The sequence below is a fragment of the Glossina fuscipes genome, unplaced genomic scaffold (assembly GCF_014805625.2).
Source record: "Glossina fuscipes isolate IAEA_lab_2018 unplaced genomic scaffold, Yale_Gfus_2 2, whole genome shotgun sequence".
NCBI lineage: Eukaryota > Metazoa > Arthropoda > Insecta > Diptera > Glossinidae > Glossina > Glossina fuscipes.
In genome coordinates, this window is record NW_023998416.1 from 18,212,412 (window position 1) to 18,234,540 (window position 22,129).

Consider the following 22,129-nt stretch of genomic DNA (forward strand, 5'->3'; position numbering starts at 1 on the left):
ATTTTTGTGAGAAAGGAAATTAGAATAAAAATAGAAAAATTTACTTTGTTCGCATGAAGGGGGCGAAGTAACAGAAAGTATGAATGTTTTTCAAGTCGCTTTTGTGTGAAACCTCAATTATATAATAATTTTTAAAAAGAGTTACCCATATGTGCTCGTTACTTTACTTTACTTTAAAGCTGTGAACTGACATATGAGCATGGCCCAAGAGGCTGATAAAGGCGAAGAGGCGGGATGAAATAATTACCAGTGATGTCAAGGAAAGACGTGCAGCTTTCATGCCCTATCCGAAGTTATCGTAAACGAAAGTGCACATGTCTGCGACCGGTTCAAATTCGTTCAGTTTGTGTCCTCCCAGTCCCTATTCGCCTGATGTAATCCCTCCGAATCTTTTCTCTTTTGAAACCAGAAAAATGGCTCGGTTGCAACGCGAGGCAGGTATTTACCGTTGATGGCTATTATGAAGAAGTGATGAAAGGTGATTAAAAGGCATACAGTCAGTGCTGAGAGGAAACCCAATTGACACAAAAAGATATTTTTTTGTTATTAGATCGACTACTTCTGACTTAGTCACTTCCGTGAAAGTGCTCGACAAATTTTTCCTATAAGATTTTGAGAATTTTTTTCATTTTACTTGGCAGCGTCTGGAAAATTTCCTTATATGGCCGAATTTATGATATACCAAACCGAAAATGGAACAGAAAGTCTGTGAAGAGAATACATTGCTAGAGACCGAAACGTCGTTAAAAAATTCGTATATGCAGATGTATGTGTAGATGTAATAATGTAATGTAGCTCTCGTTTTCTATTACGTGCAGTAGTACTATGATGATATAATTTAAGGAACAGGCTGATAGAGGTGAAATTACATCGGTTTAGGCTTAATGTTTACAAACTTAAACTCTTTAAGAAATATCCTGTTTATGTGTAGGAGGATAGCTCTTTAATGCATTTTTCGCGGCTGATGTTGATGTACATTCGTTGTAGAAAATTAACTTTTATCATCATTGCGGATGAGGTTATATACAATGTGCGCTGTGCTGTTAATGAGAAATTAAGGCAATTGTTGTGAGAACTACTTTATGCGATTAATTAGAAAGGGGTGACTTTCAAACAAGTTGAATTCATAAGTCATTCAAAAATGAATGGCCATATCACCACTTACTGCTAAGTTAGCAATACCGATAAGCTTTCAAGTAGTTTTAGTCATATTTTATAATTGTTAACTTCGCTATAGTCATTCACAAGTGCATTAAAGCAATGCTTCGTCTTTTTATTATCACTAAATCCCTTCTCGAAGCATGAATATAATTTTAGGGATTTTATACCAGTCATAGATGGAGATATATTAATTTAATCAAGTTGGGTTTGATAGCAATCCATAACAGGCATTCCCTCATTAACCGTTTGCCATCTTCAAGATCATAAAAACTAGCATGAAAAACCGGAACTTTATGTCTACAGTTTTAGGTGAAGAAATCGAACCAACTTTTAGTGTAGATTTGTTTCCCTTAGAGTAGAGAAATGCTAGCTTCAAAAACCAGGCGAAAATTCTGGTAATAGTTGTAGGTTTGTAAGGGTTAGTAGAGGTAGATATTAACAAAGAATTTAATCCGAATATTCATTGGGATATATTTTTTTAAACAGATGAAATAGGCCTGCAGGGCTTCCATTCTTCTTGTGCTTGCTAATCTTTATATATACTTTAAGTATACTTCTCGCGTCCGAAGACAAAGTTTACATTTTCGAAATGAACAAGAAAATCATCTGCTTTTCCAGTGAACCTTTTCCGTAACATAATTTACCATGACAAACAAAGTATTCTCTTGCGCTCATATGGATAACAATCTTATTCGCTTTGAAGGAAGCTCATTATAAACACATGTTTGGTGCGGTTGTGTCATAAAATTTATATTTTTAAACGATGGCTTATAATTCTCTCGTTTGTAACTTTTTGTTTTTGTTTTTTTTTTTTTTTTTTTGTTTTTCTGTGTTTTTCATTTTCTTTTGCTTTTGTTTCGTATTCCAACCCGGTTTTGCATTTCCATTCTCAAATAACCACAAAGTCAGGCAGAGACAAGCTGTCTGTTAAAAGCGCCCACAAACATTTTTTTTTTTTTACAGTTATGACTGAAAAATAATAAAAAATTAAAGTTGCGAGAAAGAAATGAACAGAAAAACAAGTTACTGCTTGCGTATGCAAAACTTTAAATTTAATGAAAAAAATTATTTGAAAAAAGAATTCATTAAATAAATCGTACAGAAATCAAGTAAAAGGAAATAAATTAAATGTGATAGACACATGTTAAATTATGGCCAACACATGTGGTGAAAAAAAATTGTTCATTTTTATTAAGAAAAATGTATGATTTAAAACAATAACAATAACAACAGCAGCAGCAGCAATTACAACAAATAGTATAACTAACCACAATTTGAACAAGTTTTTCTGTTAAGTATAAAATGTCATGAATTTGTTGTTATTATCGTTAGTATATAGTATGATTATTATTGTTGTTGTTGTTATTGATGTTGCTGTTGCTGTTATTGTAACACATATACATAAATAATACATTTAATTGCCTTGACTAATATTCTGTATTATATATCACATTAGTCGAATAGATGGATAGATAGATAGATGGAGAGACAAGCAGCCACAAGACATTCAGTCAGACAAGTAACATAAAAATAGACAGATTTCTTAAAGCTTAATTTGCTTATATGATATATTTTTATATCCACCATCAAATGATGCATCGCATATGGAGATATGCTGCACTTGTCTTCAATCTCGTAACACCGAGACATCTCCCAAAATATGTATGGAATATGTTCGTTCACCTTCAGAAGATTGAGATAAAAAAATGGAGACTCTCATTGGAGTTTGTCCTCATATACTCCTAGTGTGGGTAATTAAATACGACCTATAAAAAAATGTAATCTGAAATTTTATAAAAATATTCGTAAGAGAAACCAAAGAATTGAATGAAAAATAAAAAGCCGATCGACCAAATAACGCACTCATGATTGATAAAGAAATTACTTTAGGTATTCTTTGAAAGATGGCGGGTATCGGATGTTCGCCTCATGGCCAATATACGTTTCTTAGGTGTTTTAGTCGTTAGGACACAAATATTTTCGATAAAAGAGCTTAAGAACAATAAAAAGATATTCTTTATCTTCTTTTTTTACTCTTTACATATTTAAAAGCTCAATTACAGCTAATCAAGGACACGCTTTCATAAAGTTGTGAAAGGAGAGATTCCTTCTATCAGAAGTAATCTTAAGTTAATACCTACAAAATGTTATGTCTCCGACGGCAAAAGTGTTGGAATTCTCTTTAAAATAAAATTATCTGTCGTCTGTAGACGCTTCAATTAACGATTAAAGATCACCTTTACGGCTAACAGCCAGAAGGCTTGGTTAGATGCTTACGCTAAATTTTGAATGACTACTGGTCTACTTTCTTTGTAATCTGGCGAATCATCATATTGTTGAAGCGCTGAACATTCGAGAAGAAGAAGGAGAAGAAAATACGGACTATTGACCTGTGTGTGAATATGAATTGGTACAAACTTTTCGCAATCCTCTCTCCTGGATTCAGAAACTAACTAAGCTTGCTCACTTGTTTCCATTCGCCTTCTTCTCGTCAAACGATTTGCTCACATTTTTGGTTTCCGTTCTTTGTTTCGTTGATAATGTTTGGCAAAGAAATTTACGGATCAAAACTTCTATCTAAATACATTTGAATGGCAGATGTTGATGCCTATAAATTGAAATTGTTAGACTAGCGGTAGCTTTGCCATTTTTTTTGAACCAAATAAGAAAAAATTATAAAATCCTCTATCCTGCTATGAAAAATAACTCTGTCGGACTCAGTGAAATTGGAGTCCACGGTGCTCGTTTTTTTTACATCATTTTTAAGAGAAGGGACTCATCGTTTTTGCTTTGGAAACTGGCAACCAAACTCATTCAATTCTCAATTTTTGTATTTACTAACACGTTAAACAATTTACAAATTGGAGTTTAATCAGTAATCTTTGGTAAAGTCAAAACCCCCCTTGAACAGTTTGTTGCCCTGAAATTTTGTTGTTGTTTTACATTTGTAAAAATAGCAGACATTTTAGGTGCCTTTCCATGTTCGCTCGGTAAACATACAATAACAACAAGTTCAGTTTTCTAAGATTGTCTGAGATACAAGAACTTTCATTAAAGTGATGTACAATGAATGTTAGGTTTATTAGTAAACAACATTCAGGATGAATTTATGCTGCACGATAATTTTGAAATATTTTTGGGAAACTTGCTCGTTTTCCAACACGCGTTAATGTATTCAATAACACAAAAAGTTACTCGTCGAATGGCGGAAGTTATAGAAAGTGTTTTATATGTTTTCCATTTCTTCGAACTTGTGCGGATATTGTTCTCACACAAGCGAGCATTTTATGTTTATTATTGGTACTCGAAAGAAAAAACTATTACTTCACCATTTGCCATTGGTAAATAAGGAAATGAATCTTGATCTTGTTCTATCAGATAACAGGCTTAAGCAGATTATAAGCTGAATAATATATTTTCTGGATACTTTTTATTATGTGAAAAATATTATGATGTAAAAAGCTTATGATAAATATATATATCTCTTCTACCGTTAAGGTATTACAATTCTTTTAATTAAAGCGCAAACAACGTCTTTACGCTGTGTTGCGTGCGGTAAAGCTTGGAATTTTGTCAGCTTCAGGCAACGAAAAATTCCAAGTTTGCGGTATACAACAACATCTCAAACCTATAATTAGAATGGAATGCTTAAAAGGTTACGCATATTATTAAGAGATATTGTATTAACTCTAGGCGGCACCTTTTCATATCATTATGGAAAACGTATAATAATAGTGAGGCGGGCTTACGACATAGGTTCATTACACTCTCTTGGGAGCAAAATTGCATTCAATTTGAATGAAAGTGTTTGATATCCCTGCGTGCTCTCCTGCAACAGTAAAAGCATTGAAGGTTCGAATATGTTTTGCAATAAAATACATATATAAACACTGTAATATTTATAATATTTATGTTTAGAAGGTATTACGTGATTTTATAATCGCCAGAAACTTGAGTATCGGTCGTCAAGCGATCTATATCTGGGGTATTGCTTGTCTGTAGCACGTATCTCAGAAGTTATCGAGCCTAAATAAGAAAGAAAATTATATTCGGTCGTGGGCGAATCTATCGTCATTATTCTTAAAAGGCTAAAAATAAGAAGAAGAAGTAAATTTTCATACTCTATACTATTTGGTAAGCGCGACTGATTTCGTCTATATTCACAAGAGATGTGGAGATTTGTATGGTGTACGTGTTGTACTTTATGAGTAACAAGTGAAAAACACAGAAAACGAAGGTCTTCACGGTTTTTGTTGCATAGAGATCTGGACGTTGTAGCCGTGCTCTTTAGACGACTTACACCGATCTCTAATTCTTTTGATAATTTTTAGACGATGTCTTCATTTTTGCGAACGGCAGAATGTTTATTATATGTCCCACATAGCTGGGTAGACGGGCGGACGTATGGACAGACATATAGACCCACATACTTAGATGCATTCCGACGTTGAAACTGGCAACGAATTTATATACTTTAGGGGTTTTTGAAGCTTGCTCCTGGGTGTTATAAAGGCATTGGCAAAGCCATTAAATTTTGTTACACTTTAATATTGCGGAGGCGTTTTAAATCATTGCATAGCATCGCCTATAAAATACACATTCAAATTTTAGTAGCTTTACCTACAGCAGTCTATGAGTACTGAGTAAAAAAAAACAATTTTTCATTCCTTTTGAATATCACATATGTTCTCAGTTTAGGTGGTCCTTCGACCGATTTTCCGTCTATTTTCGGTATCAACCTGCGTGCAAGATCTTCCAAGCTGATAGTTCAATTTTTGCGGTTAGGGGCATATTTACAACAGACATTACACAGACGTACAGCCCGACATGCTTAAATCGATTCAAAATTTGATGCTATGAAGAGTATATATACTTTGCCGGGTCTCTGAAGCTTCCTTTTAGTTGTTGCAGCCGTTTAGACAAAATGAATGTACCCCTCATCCTTTGGAGATGACTACAAAAAAGAAAGTAGGAAGCTACTTGCCCGCAAAGTTGCTACTTCGTAAAGGATAAATAGTTTAGATGAATCAAAGCTAGATGAACGACAGGCGTGCATGAACACTAATCTCTTAAAATCTTGACATCCAAATGTTCGATAAGCAGATCTTTCTCCGGAGGGAACAGCAATGTTCTTACATGATTTTCGGACAGAGTTGATCCGTTTATCTTACAAGGCATGCGTTGAACACTTTTTTCATCAAAATTTCCGATTAGATCATTTCGAACAAAAAGCTCAAAATTTAACTAATATGTTAACGCAATGTAGTGTAAAGCAGTGTAGTGCAGGTAGGTTTAATTATGTAAATATTCATTCATGATTTAGAGGAACAAAAGAGCTTTCTAATTAATTATTTATAGAAAACGATGAACATCAATGAAACAATATATAACCGGATGTTGAGTGGAAGCAAGCAAAATTTCAACATTTTTAATTTATAATACGAGTTTCAGATAAATTCAATAAAAACAAAATACATGACTTAAACGATGATTTTAACGTCAATAATAAATTTATAATATATGTAAAGAACCGAATGCTCTTCGCTACATAGGAGCGCGAAATGAATTAAAAATGGAAAAATACCCACGTAATTTTTTTTTTTTTTTTTTTTTTTTTTTAAACTAACAGGAAAGCGTTAAAAACAAACGCTAATTTAAAATGTAAATTGATAAAGAAACACCCACCAACAACAGCAAACACTAATCTCTGCAAGCAAAAACAAAAACCCTTTTAAACGCAGGAACACACAGCCAAACACACTCGAGAATATTAAATAATTTTAAAAGCTTAACCTCTAGTGGTTTCGTAAAACAAAAAAGAACAAAAAAGAACAAAAAAAAAAAAAACGTGTGGGTTCAAATCTTACGGCTACGGGTTTCGCTTGATAATTTGTTGCTATTATTGTTATTATTTTTGCATTATATTCATTTCATTAACCCACTCTCTTGGAAACTAATATCGCATAAAGTGTTAGTAATGTTAAGGTTTCAATTTTAGTTCAAAAATAGTTCATTGTTTTTTTCTTTTCAAGCCAATGGTGTGGTGGCGGTGTTTAATAAAAAATTTCAAATTATAAAAATAAACTTTAAAAAACAAAAAAGAAGAAAAAATTGATGTTCTAGTTTCGACAAAAAAAATAAATAAATAAAATGTAATAATAATTTAATTTTATGGCATAAACGACAATATTATTATCTCTCTATACAATAGTTATTACGCTACACCAACTCCATTCATTCGAATGCTTTACAGGCAGCCATTTCTGACTAAGAATTAATTGTAGCATAAAGGTCGAGATATTGCAATGAATTTAAGCAGACTTCAATTGCTTTTTATCCGGAATCCCTGCCTAGTTGTTGGTTGTTTACAGATTTCATTCATCCTTTTAGCCAGATACTTGCTTGGGTGTTACTTATGTGCACTGTGTTCGTTGTTTAGCGGAATAATTACTTGGAAATTATCGAAGCAGAAATTTTCAAATACTCTGTGTTTTTCAATATTTTCAATTTTTGCAAAATTGTAGTTATGTTTTTACTTTTAAAGGACTCGTAAAAGAAATCACGTGAGCCTCACAATTTATTTCTTTAGTTAAACTATTCATAATAATAATAAATGGTATTGTTAACTAGAGAAGTAATATGTAACTGCTACTACAATTAGACTGAAACTTTAGATTGCTTCAACAAATTGAACGTATTGCAGGTAGAGTGTAATTTATTGTAATCAAAGCAATTTAACGGTTTGGCGTGACGGAAGACTCGAAACCTTAAATTATGGAAGAAAGCAAGTTTGAATGTATAACTTTTATGTAGGGTTTGTATTGAGATCCAAAAGGAAGGATAGGAATATATAGTTTTACATGACCAATAACTCAAGGCCTATGTCTCCTATCCGTGTGCCAAGACAGTCAGAAAGATGTCAATGAAAGAGAGAGACGCAGTGGAAGCGGTCGGCACAGTCTAGTGAATGTGTGCCCAATCTGTAAGTGTTACGCATTTGGCGGCAAAGCTTTTCCACGAAAACAATGGTTCGAATATTTGGGATGTGACTGGATTGTCGAAACAAAAGTAGTGATCACGTACCATGTTTGTAATACATTTTTCTAAATGGCTCGTTATACTCGTGCATGTAAACGTATTGAGACCTTTTCAGCGTGAGCCTAAGATCTTCATGCGTTTTCATTAAAAGCCTTTACACAATGTATACTTTATTAAATACACAGTAGCATAATTGGCTCGCTTCAATGCTTCAATGAATTCGTTTCGTACATCGTACATAGTATCTGTTTAACACTAGATGCCGGTCAAATTTCAGGCTTCTATCGTGGCGATCATGACAGTTACTGAGAAATGGATGCCCATTGAGCATAAGTCACCGGTATATCGCTACATATATATATATATATATATATATATATATATATATATATAGACGAGGTAAAAATTCAAAAGTAAGCCTGCATGCATACATAAGGCATCAAAATATTCATACTTTTTAAGATTGAAAATTTAATTATGTATGAAATGCTGGTTGTTCTAGTGTTCAAGAACATATCATCTTAGATAGAAATTTGTGCAGATTGAAATGTATACTTCCACGGATTTCGCTTAAATGTAGACAGACGAGAGACAGGTCCAAAATCGATGACCTTCGAAATTGACTCTATGCTTTTATTAATGAAAGAATGAGATACTTCAAGTTTTAAGGTGAAGCTGTCAAATTTTTGAGTCCATCACAGTATATGAAAGAATTTTGTTAATAACTGTCGATAGTCTTCTGGACCGATTTTGCTGATGTTTGATACTGAAGCGGCAAGAGTGATAAAATAAAATTTTAAATCAAATTTGCTCCTCTACTCAATACGACTGAATTTATTCCGCTATTCAAGCTCATTTAACACAACAGATGCATACTTTTTGATCTCCTTGATGTACATTGCAATAGGTTACAAACATTTGGCCAGCATAACATATCCTCAGTTATTGCAAAAAGTCAAAGAAAAAAAATTAAATAATTTTTAATTTGTCATCAATAATTAATAGCCCATAACATAATATAAATCTAAAATATGATTGAAATATTTATCGTAATAAAAATGCTAGATTCACGAAACTGAATAGAAACCTTTTTTATATAAACTTATGCAAGCAAACATCTAATTAAGCAGTGAATGTGCGCAATTCGTTTTAAAGTGAATATATAGTTTTTTTTTTTTTTTTTTTTTTTTGTATTTTTTATATTTAGAAAGGATTTTGGTAAAACAATCAATCAAAAATTAAGATAAGCCATAATTGAATTTAAAATTGTCAGCTATTTTGATCTATGCTAACCCCGAGGATTATTCTTTTGTAAAAACAAAAAAATTAACTTCAAATGTCATGGCTTAGATTTCAGCAAACAACCGTTTATTACTGTATCATTCAAAATTTTAATAAGGAAATTAAAGTAATTTAAAATATTTCAAAATGTTTAAACTAATTTTTCGACCTGAATTCAAACTAACAAATTTAAAAAAGTATAAATAAAGTATTTGATAAATCAAATGATTTATATTTCGCGGTGCTTTGGTTGAAAACAGGTTTCAGTTTATTGAATGAATCTAATGTTTTGCTTAAATAATTCATTAATAATATGAATTTGTATTTTTCCTATTAGTTATTTTTAAAAATTTCTGTAGTTTATTTAGATTCATTAGTCAATCGAAAGGAAAAAAAAGAATTCTTTTTGAGTGCAAAGTGTGGAGCATAAACACTTTAGCCATACGTTTGGAACACGCGGAAGGAAGCACGAGACATTCCTAGCTAAAGCGTATATATCCTTGACCGGTATCGTATTCTGTATTGCTTTAGGCATGTCCGTCCCTCACGCTTTAAAGGAAGCTTAAGAGAATCCTGCAAGGTCTACATATGCTTGACAGCATATTTTGTCTTGATCTAAGTTCATATATTCCTGTTACCATATGCTGTACTGATGACGGCATGTCCGTCTGTCCATATATGGCGGATGTTCTCCCGTTCGCTAAAGTTACAATATCGTCTTCAAATTTGGAATTCCTCGCACACAGATTAATTGGAATTTGGTCAAATCGCTCGGAGGACGTGCCTACAGCATTGCATAAATTCAAAGCATATTTCTACCGAAATTGAGTTTTTTGCTTATTATCATGTATATTTTACAGATGATCCTATATTACGTATATAAAAATACAAAAAGTGCAGTGCAGCAAAAATTCTCTTTTTTTTCTTTTTTTAAGATAATATATTCGCCCATTGCCGAGTATAATTTGCTTACTTGTTTATTATTCTTGTTAATCAGCTTAACTTAATCGTTACCAGTTTCTATCAATGTGCATTAAAAGATTGGAAATTTTCAAATGTTTTTGGTTATTCGATAACTGTTGAGTTGTTTAGTTAAAGCCAAAAATTCTATACTCTATGTATATTTATCTTTCGCATGTATTGCTCGCTAGCTGTGAATGGTTAATTACCCAAAAGAGTACGTTTAAATTCAATCGGACGGAAAGTGAAAGCTTTCCGTTCCATTCTATTAATTAATATATTGGTCAATAATTCCCTGGACTGCTCCTCTCTAAGGAAAAGTCAACCTTGTTTTTAGAAAGTGCGTACCATAAGGTGACACATGCCAAAATTTCAAAATGTCCTTTCGATCATTTGTTTACGTGCTGTGGTAGTTTTAGTGACGCTACTTTTATGATTTTCAGGAGAAGGAAAACAATCGACTTTGTGTTTAGATAATTCAAAATTTCATTCCAACGCAGCATTGGCTTAGGAAGTGTTATGGCAACTCGTCTCTGTCGAAAACAGTAGTTTGGCGGTGATTTACTCTCTTTAAGTGATGTTGTACGGATGTCGTTGGCGATGTCCGCTCATAAAAGAATGGTAAAGGATTTTAGAAAAACCTTGGAAATTATTCTCGACAATCGACAAGTGCAGTTGCAAAAGATAGTTGCTAACCTAAAGACATCAAAAGGGAGTCTATTCACTCTTTTAAGGAAAATGAATCTGTTTGTCTTATGGATATGCGGTAACTTGCAGTGAAAAAGAAAACTTCGACGTGATACTGGCGAAATTTCACAAATTGAAGTTCGAATTGCTGCCACCTCCACCGCACTGCACGTGCTTATAAACCCCAAAAAGATTGCCCGGGGAATAAGATTAAGATCAAATGATGAGATTATTGCGAAAACTGAAGCATATCTAAAGTGAGGACCTTGGCAAACTCGATTTAAAATAAAGACATAGAAATGTTACACGAGCGTTGAACTGCTTGCATTACTTTTGAAAAAGACTACGTTTACGAGCAATGACGAACGTTGCAAAATAGGTGTTTTCTTGCCCAGTCTCGGTAATTATTGACCGATGTATTATTATAAGGTGCAAAAGCAACCTATTATTTTATTGTTATTTTTTTCGTATTTTATTATAATATCAAAATGAATTTCATACTTCATTATAATATCAACCCACGCAACTTTATTCAAACAGGTTTCAATGTCATTGAATAACAAGTCAACATTTAGCAAGCTGGCGTTCGTAATAAAAATTGGTTCATAAAAATATAAAATAGCTTGGGCCCTATGTATAGTAAAACAAGTTTAAGCCGAATCATGTCTTACATATCGTTTGCGTTTGTGATAAGAACTTATGTGCTTTTTTTCCTATACAAATGAGTATATTATATGGTATTTAGAATAATCCATCTTGTGGTTCCGAAAGTAATCGTAAATAAAACTAATGGCTTGAATCTTGCCGTCTTTTGCAGAATGTACAACGCATACATGGTTGTATGGCAAGCGGAAATTGTCAAAACCTATTCGTTTCGTGCATGTTAACAATATTGTTATCCCACTTCTAAATCTTGTGCTTCGCAGACGACGGTGCATGTTAGTTGTTCGCAGAAAGCAGGCAGATAGATAAGAAGAGCGACTACCAAGCCAAGGGTTGACGGGTTGAAATCTCAATACGCTAGAGCATAGTTTGTCGTAGCTATAGTGGCTACCCAGTTGGTAAAGGCATAAGATTTGTCGCTTGAACTCGCAGCCATTTCCTTCTCTTCGCCATTTCTCTCTAACAGTCAGGAGGTATTTTGGGTGGCTGGTCGTATTTAGAAGAAAACAGAAGAGATAACAAATTTGAAAATCTCAAAAGCATCGATTTTGTCCTTTCCGATTTATTTGTTGTTGAGAATTTTGGCTGCCTTCACCGACAGAGATCAGAAGAAATTCATTTAGGATCAAAGCAAGGCTATATACAGTATCCCGTGAATCAATTACTGCGAAAACTTGCTTCATCAAGAATTATTTCCCCACAACAAACAAAGGGCTCTAGAGAAGAAAAGAAATGATAGTTGTAGAGCCTGTTCACCGCCTCTCTTCCTACTTGTCCAATTTTTCTTGGCAAAAGTTGGATATTAATTTAACTTAGAAGTAGCGCCTGCAAGTAATCACATCTCGTGAAAGAACCGATCTTTAATGTAGACTTGCAAAAGTTCTTTAACGTTACTCCATAAAGCGACCCACTACCCGGCTTAACCACCAAAAGATGATCAAAACTGTCCTATGCACTGTTATTGGCTCGCCGTTACCAAAAACGATAAGGACCTTTGGCCTAGATGAGATTATGTAATCGCCAAAAAAATGCTTCCTGTGACAGCGTGTCTTACATATCGTATATCGCAAGAGATGATTACCGTTACCAAGCAAATCTTAGAACGCATCTACGAATACTCCTCGAATGCATATTTCTGGATTCGTCCGTCGCGATTCGTATTTTGTAAACTTAATATATTCGTTACTCTCAAGAGATATAATTAATTCCTCAAGCGATCTTTGAAAGAAATTTATAGAAGTTAGAAGAATAATTTATAAGAGTCGTCTACTCTAAAATTAGCTGTCATTAGAAATATTTTATGGCTATTTCTTGTTGAGATGAGCAACTTTTCATAAAATTAGAAAAATAAAAAAAAAAATGCTTTTTTTGGCGAAAATTTTTGTAATCGAACTTTTTTCTAACTATAAATTTCAATGAATCGTAGAAAATAATGCCATTTATATTATAAGATATCAATTATGAATTATTTTTGCTTTATTCTTATGTTTTTGTTGATTTTAGCCAAGTAATCATTGACCCAGTTTGTCTTTCTTAAACGATTATTAATGCCATATATGCCATGCTTAACAAAAGAGACGTATAAAAAAATTATAAATATTATACATATATATATATATATATATGTATATATATGTATTAGTATGTGTATGTGGATATATGAAATATAATTTCATATGTATAAGCATATTTATGTTTGTGTGCAACACTTATCGGTGCAAGTCTAATATAATATTTCTAAACCATTAAATTTTTATAACAAATTTGTTCAATTAAAATGAAAAATCACGTATTAAATCATTTATTGCCAATATTTTTATGGTTTTTTTTTTTTTTTTTTGAGAAAATCTCAAAATTTCCTTAAAAGGTTAAAGAAATACAAGTAAGAAAATATATATTGGCTTTGGGGCGAATAGTGAGCACCCAGCGCCTAAGGTAAATAAATGTATGAAAAACATTTAATTTTTTTTAACTGATAAAAAACAAACATAATAAAAGGTGCTACGTGTAGAAGGCATACTAGTTTTTCCTCTTCTTTTGCTACACTCAAAGTTACGCACTACAATAACATTACTCAATAAGTTCGTGGGATGACATAGAGATGCAGGTTGACTACTGTCGGAACCGCACGCTGTTCAAGAAATTCAGATTTCTTTGAATGCCATGAGATAGTTCGCTTAAAGCTTGGCACTCTCTAAAAACCGTACTGATTCGTTAATAGTGGCGATATTTATATTTTAACCTCCGAACTTATTGTGTGTTTGGCATATAGGCAATTTTTGTTTTGCTCGATTGGTCTGTCCCTATTGCTGCAGTAATAACTTTGATAGAAAACTGGAAATTATGAGGTCGTGTTGATGATATGCAGATCAAGGGTGAAGATGAGGCCGGTCCAAAGTGCTAATCGACCAGAATTGAAAATCTAATGAACCAAGAAGATTTTCAAATATTGCTGCTAAGAGCCTTAACCTTAACATAGTTTTAATAGATGTCAAGTTCAGATCTTGAGTACATCCATCTAGACCTAATTTAGTGTAAAAGGTATCATAATCGCCAAATTGACAAATCACGATACTTGTGTTGAAGGCGATGAATATCACAAACTCGCCCTAATGTGTACATCACGAAATGTTAAACGGAGCTATGTGCATAGAAAATGTACGCAATATTAGTTACTATATTAATTTCTTAAATAAAATATTTTTTACGATTTTTATGACAATATGACAATACTCTAAGTGACTTACTGATACGCGAAAGTTTTGCAGCTAAGCCGAGTAAGATATCAAACACATGCAGCCTAACTCGTATCACGTAATCGGATTTTACAAACGAAAGGATAAATATAATACACCTTAATTTTCTGATATTAGGTCTGCGAACACTTTATGCATTTTCGTAATAGAGATTTTATGAAAAGTCGATTTGTTAGATGTTGATGTTGACGTTGAAAATCGAGATCATGTGCAATTAAACATTTTTATAATTATTTCTTTTGAAAATCATTTGATATAGACGTCAATTAGATCATGTTTTTAATATATATACATATATACTTGGCTTTTTAGTCAAACATGTTTTCCATCTCTTTTCACCACTGTACGTCCCCATGCATATTCATTCATTTTCTCCTCATTCATCGTTTGAATTTGCACCAAGAAATGAATTTATTTCTGTTTTTCAAAAAAAAAAAAAAAAAATTGTTTTTTTTTTTCTCTTTTTTTTCTTAACATTATTAATCATGTTTTTATAAGATTTTTTAACACATGTTTTGCAGTAACTTAAACTAAAGCAAACGATTTTTATAAGAAACGTTACATTTCTGCCTTATTTTTTCCATTTTTTTGTGCAAATTATTATTGAGTTGTTTGCCTTGTTAAATTTCGTTTCCACGTTTACATGTTAAATTAATAAAATGTTTAAAATGCTTTTGATTTATATTTTCGAACTCGTTAACATTTTTTTTTTTTCATATTTTATTTTGGTGGCGTTTAATTATTACGGCAACATTAAAGTGTCTTTTTTCGTTATTTGACCTCTGTGTTGTAAAACATAAAATTTTTTTTTTTTTTTGATCAGAACATATGGCACGAAAAAGGTGAATAAAAGCTGTCCAAGGAGCAAAGCCACACCTGAAACAAAGACTTTTGTCCATTTAAATATTTTGTTATACATACTTACAGAAACGAAAAAAGGAAACGTTCTACGAATTTTTTCACAAATGATTGCTTAAGTTTTCACGAGGGCAGAATAATTTTTATAAAAGACTTTTACAGCCACATTTTTTGAAATCCTCTTAACCAATTTGAGAAAGGGCCACATTTTTATAATACGTATGGGATAACTACAAAGTTGTCTCAAGGACTTAGTCATTTGTCTGACAAAACTAGTAAAAACGACAGGGCCCACCCTGTTAAATACCCTACATCACTTCAATTAATACATTTCATATCGATAATATCGACCTATCAATCGACCCAGCGAAAAAGTGATCTGATGGAAAACATTTTCGATAGCATTCATTACTTTCCAAATTACATCAAAACATACAAAAATTTACGACCTATAGGTTGAACGCAAGAATACAACACAGACAGACGGACATAGTGACGCACAACTTTAACTCCATTCGGAGAGTGATTCTGACTAGTTCGGCATAATAAAGGTTGTGTCCATCTCAGGATCTTCTTAATGTTAGTTATAAATAGTTCTCTATAGTTCTGAAGTATAGTGTCATCATCATAGCGCGATTACTAGGCTTTCGAGTTACCACTTTTCTCGCAAGAGCGGGCATAACGAAAGATATTGTGCTGCTTAGCAAGAATTCAGAAATGAAGCAGAATTGTCGGTAGTAGCGTCAATTTGCGTATACCATACCATGCCATTAAACGTGCGGACTAGAAAGTGTAACAATTTAATGAAATGCTTAGCCTAGCAATCACATATATGTGCTGCGGTATGACTTTATGATTTCATTTTGTTACACAACACACTGTAATCCTTTATCAACCGAAAATTTCGCACGTATTTTTCGCTACGACTTAGTACATACGTACGCATTTGCAAAAAAAGGATTTTTATTATTCACGGGTCGCATAAAATAATAGGAAAAAATGTTGCAAAACTTTTCTATTACTCTCCTACTACTCTATACACAGAGGTTTGGATTGGCTATGGCAAACAAGTTTCTACACAAATACAATAATCAACCAAATTGTCGCAATACTTTTCATTGCGAACTTATCGTTATGCTCCTATAATTTAATGCACCGCAAGAGCACTTTGTTTACTAAGCTGAATAAGATTTCATTGCTTATACGACACGAACGACAACATTTCATTGTTCATTACAAATTCTTTATGACATTCCTATAGCTCCATGTATCGCTTCACAGTTCGAAGAGACAAAAATGAATTCTCAATACTAATAACATCCGAATGTTCTTTTCATTACCAATTTATTATTTCACTTCAGTTCGATTAATTGGCAATTGAGCGAACAGCTGTTCCCAATCTTTTACAACTTGAATGATTACTTCGAAGGAAAGGATCGTCAAGCTTTCCACGGCGAATTCACTTCTGCCATGACATGTACTGATTTCCAGCATACTCTGCAGAGAGGGAATGACATTAAAACTAACAATTTACACAACATTAAAGCAAATCATCGCAAAGTTGACCTTATCCTTATGGTTCCACAGCTTAACGGGTTCATAAAAGAGACCTCATTATTGGAGCAATTGAAATAAAAGCCTCGTTCCGTTATTCATCGAGCTTCCGAATCTCAAATGATCTATTTATGGTTCTAAGTTCTTTAAAAACTTTCTCAAATTATTCTCCGAAAATGCTTACGAGTATTTAAAAGAAAATTTTTGTTACAACTTTTTCTTGCAAAATGATCAGTGGCTCAGATGAGGTTACCTATACGTGTGATGTAGTGGTGGTCAGAAAGAAGTTGGGAAAGAGAGACATGGGCTGACCGCATCTTGTAAGCTATAAACACGTTAAAGCTACGGCCACGTAACAATCGTAATAGTCTACCGCACTGGGAGCTAAGACTTGGTAGCGCGGCTTTAGTGTTCAGAGATAGTGTGAAGAAATCGCATTAGAGGCCCCCTTATGTATTAATTAAGTTGAAATATGAAATAAATAATAATAAATAACGAACAAGTAACAAAATTATATTCCGCTGGAGTCGAAACTTTTACAACCAATTATTAAAATAGAGCATGTGGTCCTTGTTACTTTCTGTAACAACTGGCGAGTAACAGATTCCTATGGTTTTGCAGATTGTTTACCGCAAGCATTACAAAGACAGACAGACAGGCGGACATGCTTAACAAGATTCAGAATTTGATGCTGATGAAAGATATGTATATACGTTGCAGGGTCTCTATAGCCCTCTTCTAGGTGTTGCGAACAGTTTACCGAAATATACGCCCATAGCACATAGCAATGTGTTTTCTGCCCCATCAGCCTACTTAGTAGCTTAAGAAGGCTTAGGAAAGGGTATGCAATAAATCTGACATATATAAAATGTTGATTGGTTTTCGTAAGTAAAAAAGTTCCATAACTAGCTGGTGCTTAAAACATTTATGTAATCAATCGATTGTCTTACTGTATTTGCGAAATTTTTCCTTTACATTATCTTTTGGCAATTATCACAGGACTTAAATAGCTTCAAACGGTTTCACTTGTATTACGTTAGCACAGTTTCATATATAAGCAAAACCGTTTTCATTTTCTAGTTGAATATAAACTAAAAACGATTTATGGAAAATTTTCAATGTAATAAAATGCGCTATTAATTGAAAATATATATAAAAATTTTAATGATTTTGCTTTATTAGTCATAAAGAATAAAAATGTTTTCGATATAATTATGTCATGAGCTTTATAAATGAACAAAATTGTATTCATTTAAGTACATTGTGTTCACTTACGAAATGAAATTAAAAACGATTGCATTTTTTTCTTATGTAATTTGTATATCAATCTCGTTAAATCTCATGATATAATAAGTTTGTCATTTCATGTGCGATAAAAAAAAAAAAAAAAAACAGTCTAGATATCTTATTACTGCTTTTATTGTTTACACAATTCACGCTCCAATGAATGAATTGCATATTTTATCGGTATGAGGATAATTTTCTCTGAACTTTTAATCCGGGTTCCCAATTTATGGATATTGGTTTTATTATTTCGGCAATTTACAATGCATTTGAATTAATTACAATGCAATTATATCAAATTATCCGTTTCAATTGTACACTACACGAAACATTAGTGAAAAGAGAGGAAAGTTTTCCGGAAAAACTATTAGGGAAGGTATGTTACTTTTCCGTTCTCGTAGTAGGGTTGCCTTTATTGGGGGAATAAAAGGATCAATTGTTCAGGTATGTTTAAGAAATTTCATTCTTTGAGAGCATATGAATGTACTGAGAAAGTGACGTTAAACCTTCTTAAAATAAACTGTTCTTTTGACGACAGTACAAACGAAAGAAATCTAAATTGCTTTATTATTTATGGACGCGGAACGATTAAATCTAAGTCTTCCTTTGCATTATACAAAAGAAAAGAAAAGCACAACGATAAACATATTTAATGATTTAATATAAGAATTTACGCTTAACGGAAAAGAAAACATATCGTGGACCAGGGCCAACCATTAAATACGCCACACCTCCCTGCAATTATGCATATATCGACTTTTCAAAGTAAGACGCTACATAGCAAGTGGTCGAAGTGGTCCCATCCACAACATTTTCAATAAGGTTCGTCCTTGGGCCAAAGCACGCCAGGGTACCCAAATTCATCGAAACATCTCAAAAATGGGGTCCTGTTAGTTGAACACAGACAGGACGGACATACGGACAGAGGAACTTTTTAATATAATAAAAAATGAGTCTATCTCAGGTTCTTGCGGGGTACATAGCATACTTAATATACTCTTGTATCACTGATAGTATACGGTATAGATATTAACATGGATCAGAATGTATATGCAGCTATTAAAAGATTCGACTCAAGCCGAACACAATCTCCGCTTTGTTAATTGATTGAAAGCAAATTGAAAAGTATAAAAAAGAATTGTATATAATGAAAATAAATATCAATTTGTCTTACTGTATATAAATATATATATACATATATATATATATATATATACTTATATCCAGATGCATATTTATATGAATAATAAAGACCACCCATTAAGAACTTAATGAAATGAAATTTTTCATAAATTAAAAGCAAAAATAAGGAAAAAAATCATACATATGCATATACATAAGCAAATGATTGAAAATTTGAGTAATTTAGGGTGTGGAAGGCTATTAAAAATGTTGAAAATGAAAGAAAGATTCACATTAACTCGAGCTTTATTAATATGATAGACATTCCTTTTTAAATTCTTACTTGTCATCAATTCCATGCTTCTCGATTTCCAAAGAAATTCTGAACTTACCTAAAATTAAAATAAAAAAGAGAAAAAATTATTAATGAATGACATATGAAAATGAATGTATTTTAAAGTTTTTCTTACGCTTCTATATACGACTTAGTTTTATTTGCAATTAAACATTTTTTATACTTAGCAAAAAAATTTTATTTACATTTCTTTCAGATTTTTTTCTTTTTAATTTCATTTATTTATTTACTTTAATTTTATTTTGCAGTCTCGTAGAAGTAGAGATAATGTGTTTTAAAAATAAATATTAAGTCTGATAAATATAAGAAAAGAGCAAATAGGAGGGAAGAGAGCGAAAGCAAGAAATCCATATGCATTTTTAGCCGCATCATGGATACTCATCATCTTTAGAAAATGTACAAGAATTATGAGCTTTTCTGGGCCAATGAAGGTAACTTTTCCAAGCTATGTTTATGCATGGTCGGGACAAAGTTCCAACAGATTTTCAAAGGGAGCAAGTTTAGCTAAAGTTCAAATGTTCAACTTTACTTGAAGAAGGCACGTGAGAACGTGATTTTGTGCTGCAAGTCCAAAGACTTTAGGCAAAATGCCTTAAACGAAACGGTATGAAGAATTCGTCATAAGAAATTTTTCTGCGGACATATCCGCTTTTAAAATGGCTTCATCTTGATCATTTTAAGCGACTTCTGCTAGCGAAGAGAACGATCGTGTGTAACCTCAACATTGAAGAGTGAACCGTTTCGAGACATAAAGGCTAATTATTTTGCATTTGACTTTCGCTGCACAGCTTATACATAAAAATAACATTTAGAAGAATTTCGAGTTAATTACGCTGATGAAGGTATATTAAAATTCTCGTTTGCTTTCCATGGCTTTCTTTCTTGATGCAGTTCAGAATATGTATGTGTGTAGTACGTTAGAAGCTGATCTCTTTTATAAAATTTGTGGCCGTTGAACAGGTCGAACAGGTAGACAAGCCTCACTGCATCAAATGAGATATTTATGTTGAGCATGTAAAGATTGTGCAAACACAATGATAAAATGAGCATACACAACTTTGCTCGGTGTTGCGTATAAAAATAGAAAAAATTCTTGGCATCTATTACAAACCGATATTTATTTAAGTTTTAATTTTATTTTTTTACTTGGCACGATATTTGTTACAAAATTTTCGTTTCATCTGCTGTTGTTTGATCTTGTTTTTTTTCTTTGTATGTATATATATATATATGTATAAATAAATACATGTGCAGTCAGACATGGAGGTACCTTATGCTTTCTTGCAGCGTAAAAGATTTTTTAAAATTTAATTGAGGAAGTGAAGAAGACATATAGCTAAATATTGCTCTTTTATAAAAATAATTTTTTTATTATGTTGTTACGTGTGGAATTAATTTTTACGCTCATCATACCCAAAGCATATATTAATTTTGCCACACGTTTGACATAAGGCGAGCGACATTTCGAACGTCACTCTATCGGTCCTTCGATTATTGAAACATTTAAGTCTTGAAAAATTTGGAAAAGACAAGATAGAAATTTGCGCCATACGTCTTCAATTCAATTTTACACTTCGTGTTTGGAAAATTGGTTGTGATCTACCTACGGAATTATTTATAAACTCTGCAAAATTGAAACCAAAAAAACATTAACAAAAAAAAAAAAAATTTCAAAAGCACACTTCAGAAGAAAGAACTTATTACTAATTAAGAGCACAATGCAAAAAATAAATATTAATTAATTAACTAAACGCTCACAGTTTAAAATTTTGCAATTTTTATCTACAGAATTGAAGTGGTGTGCAGTGAAAGCTTGGTCCACGTGCACCCTTACTTATAATACATATGGTTATTATATTGCTCCAGACGATTTTGAGTCAATTTAGCAATTGGCGAATATTGCTCCTAACTATTAAGACTACCAAGTAAAAACACCTTATCGGGTCACGGGTCACGGCTCACTATCAAGTATCCTATGTCACGTTGCAATTACTCTGAAGTGGTAGATAAAACTGATCTGATCTAAACAACTTTCAATAGTGCTTACCCTTGGACTAAAACAAGTCGGGGTAATTTTCGTCAAGATTTTTCGAAAATTACGACCTATAGGTTGGACACAAACAAGCCAGACGGACAAACGAAAGGACACACGGACAATATACCTCTCAAGCCCGTCTGGGTGTTGCATACATGCGCACAAACTTAAATTACTTTTGCACCATGATTGGTGTAAGGTATAATAACCAAAATTCCACACTTACGCGCTTAGCTAATGAGCCTTGAAAAGAAACAAAAGAAACAAAGACTAGAGTCTTATTCAATAGTTGATAAGCTACAGCAGCAAGTATCAATTGAAAAATTCGTACAAACATTTGAGGATATTATTGTAAAATGGTCCTGGTCAACGAAA

General features: G+C 32.7%; 1 protein-coding gene across 2 annotated transcripts in view; it reads right to left on the bottom strand.

Moving 5' to 3' along the window:
- Positions 1 to 22,129, bottom strand: part of LOC119632942 (bone morphogenetic protein receptor type-1B) — an 85,295-nt gene that overhangs the window by 33,308 nt on the left and 29,858 nt on the right. Inside the window, exon 2 of one of the 2 annotated variants that reach the window (XM_038026108.1) lies at positions 19,708 to 19,756. The exons of the other annotated variant lie outside the window; for it this stretch is intronic. Within the exon in view, the coding sequence (XP_037882036.1) occupies positions 19,708 to 19,723 (16 nt within the window). The 5' untranslated portion in view covers positions 19,724 to 19,756. The remainder of the gene's footprint in view (positions 1 to 19,707; positions 19,757 to 22,129) is intronic. 2 annotated transcript variants of the gene reach the window in all.